A 1,564-nucleotide genomic window follows, 5' to 3' on the forward strand; every position below is an offset into this window, starting at 1 on the left:
CTATCAAAAGTTATCGTGTCTGGAGTCTTAAAGGCTTGCAGATAAACAAGCAACCATCTCGTTGAGAAGCATCAAAGCCCACATGGAAGAAGCACACCTGCTTGTGTGATTATGAAGTGTTGATAGGCTCAGGTATCAGGCATCAAAAACCCAAAACAAAAAAATCATATCATTGTGAATGAAGGGGAGTGCAGGGTGGAGACCCAAAGCCCATCTGTAGGCAACTAGACATCCCCTTACAGAAAGGTCACAGGGAGGAGATGACCCAGTGAGGGTGCAGTGTAGCACCAATGAAACACACAACTTTTCTCTAGTTCTGTAATGCTTCCCATGCCCACCCCCACTCTCATGACCCCAATTCTACCTTACAAATCTGGCTAGACCAGAGCATGTACATGGGTACAGATAAGAGCTGTAAACACAGGGAACCCAGGACAGATAAACCCCTCAGGATAAATATTGAGAGTAACCATACCATGAAGGTAAGGAGAAGGTGGGGGGAGATAAGGGAAACGGATCACAATGATCTACATATAACCCCCTCCCAGGGGGATGGACAACAGAAAAGTGGGTGAGGGGAGACATTGGTCAGAGTAAGATATGAAAAAATAATAATAATTTATAAATTGTCAAAGGTTCGTGAGGGAGGGGGAGCGGAGAGGCAGGGGAAAATGAGAAGCTGATACCAAGAGCTCAAGTAGAAAGAAAATGTTTTGAAATTGATGATGGCAACAAATGTACAAATGTGCTTGACACAATGGCTGGCTGGCTGGCTGGATTGTGATAAGAGTTGTATGAGCCCCCAATAAAATGATTTTAAAAAAAGGAATGTCACCCCTGGAATAGGGGGACATGATGGTGGGGCAGGAGGAGGCAAAAGGAAAAGAGGAAGGCTCTAGGAAGGAAAGCTATAGCTGGAGGTATTGACAGAGGTGTGTACTTCTGTAACTACATTAATCCGCAAAAAGAGAGGTATTGGCCTATGGACATACATTTATTTATTTGTTGTTTATTTTTTTAAATCATTTTATTAGGGGCTCATACAACTCTTTTTTTTCTTCTTCAGGAAAGGCTTTATTATTGGGGGTGGGGGGGTGGAAGATGACATGGCGCTCAGTCCTTCTTGGCAGCGGCCTTCCTCATGGCGGCAAGCACGTTGCTTGGCTCCCCTCTCTTCCTCTTAGCCCGGATGTGTGTGCCCACCCGCTTCTTGATGAACTTAAGTGCCCGCTTGTCCTTGGAGACCTTGAGCGGCTCCATGGCCCTTTGCTGGTAGGGTGCAAAGCCACACACTTCCCGGATCATGTCCCGCACGAACTTGGTGTGGTTGGTGAGGCGCCCGCGGCGGCGGCTGTGCCTCGGCTTGCTCACGTTCTTGGTCACCTTGTGGCCCTTGTCCAGGCCCATGGCCATAGGGCAGCGCACAGCTGTGGCTGCCACTCTTCGATGGCTGCCACGGCGGAAGGCGCTCATACAACTCTTATCACAATCCATACACACATCAATTGTGTAAAGTGCATTGTACATTCATTGCCCTCATCATTCTCAAAACATTTCCTCTCCA

General features: G+C 47.4%; 1 protein-coding gene across 1 annotated transcript; it reads right to left on the minus strand.

Moving 5' to 3' along the window:
* Positions 1–1,113: 1,113 nt before the first annotated feature.
* On the minus strand, positions 1,114–1,473 carry LOC101654096 (60S ribosomal protein L36-like). Its single transcript, XM_045299217.1, has one exon. It carries the CDS (start codon positions 1,471–1,473, stop codon positions 1,114–1,116), a length of 360 nt encoding a protein of 119 aa, XP_045155152.1.
* Positions 1,474–1,564: the final 91 nt, after the last annotated feature.

This window comes from Echinops telfairi, unplaced genomic scaffold (genome assembly GCF_000313985.2).
Source record: "Echinops telfairi isolate 266 unplaced genomic scaffold, ASM31398v2 ScPeMD7_7457;HRSCAF=8495, whole genome shotgun sequence".
In the NCBI taxonomy this organism is placed as follows: domain Eukaryota; kingdom Metazoa; phylum Chordata; class Mammalia; order Afrosoricida; family Tenrecidae; genus Echinops; species Echinops telfairi.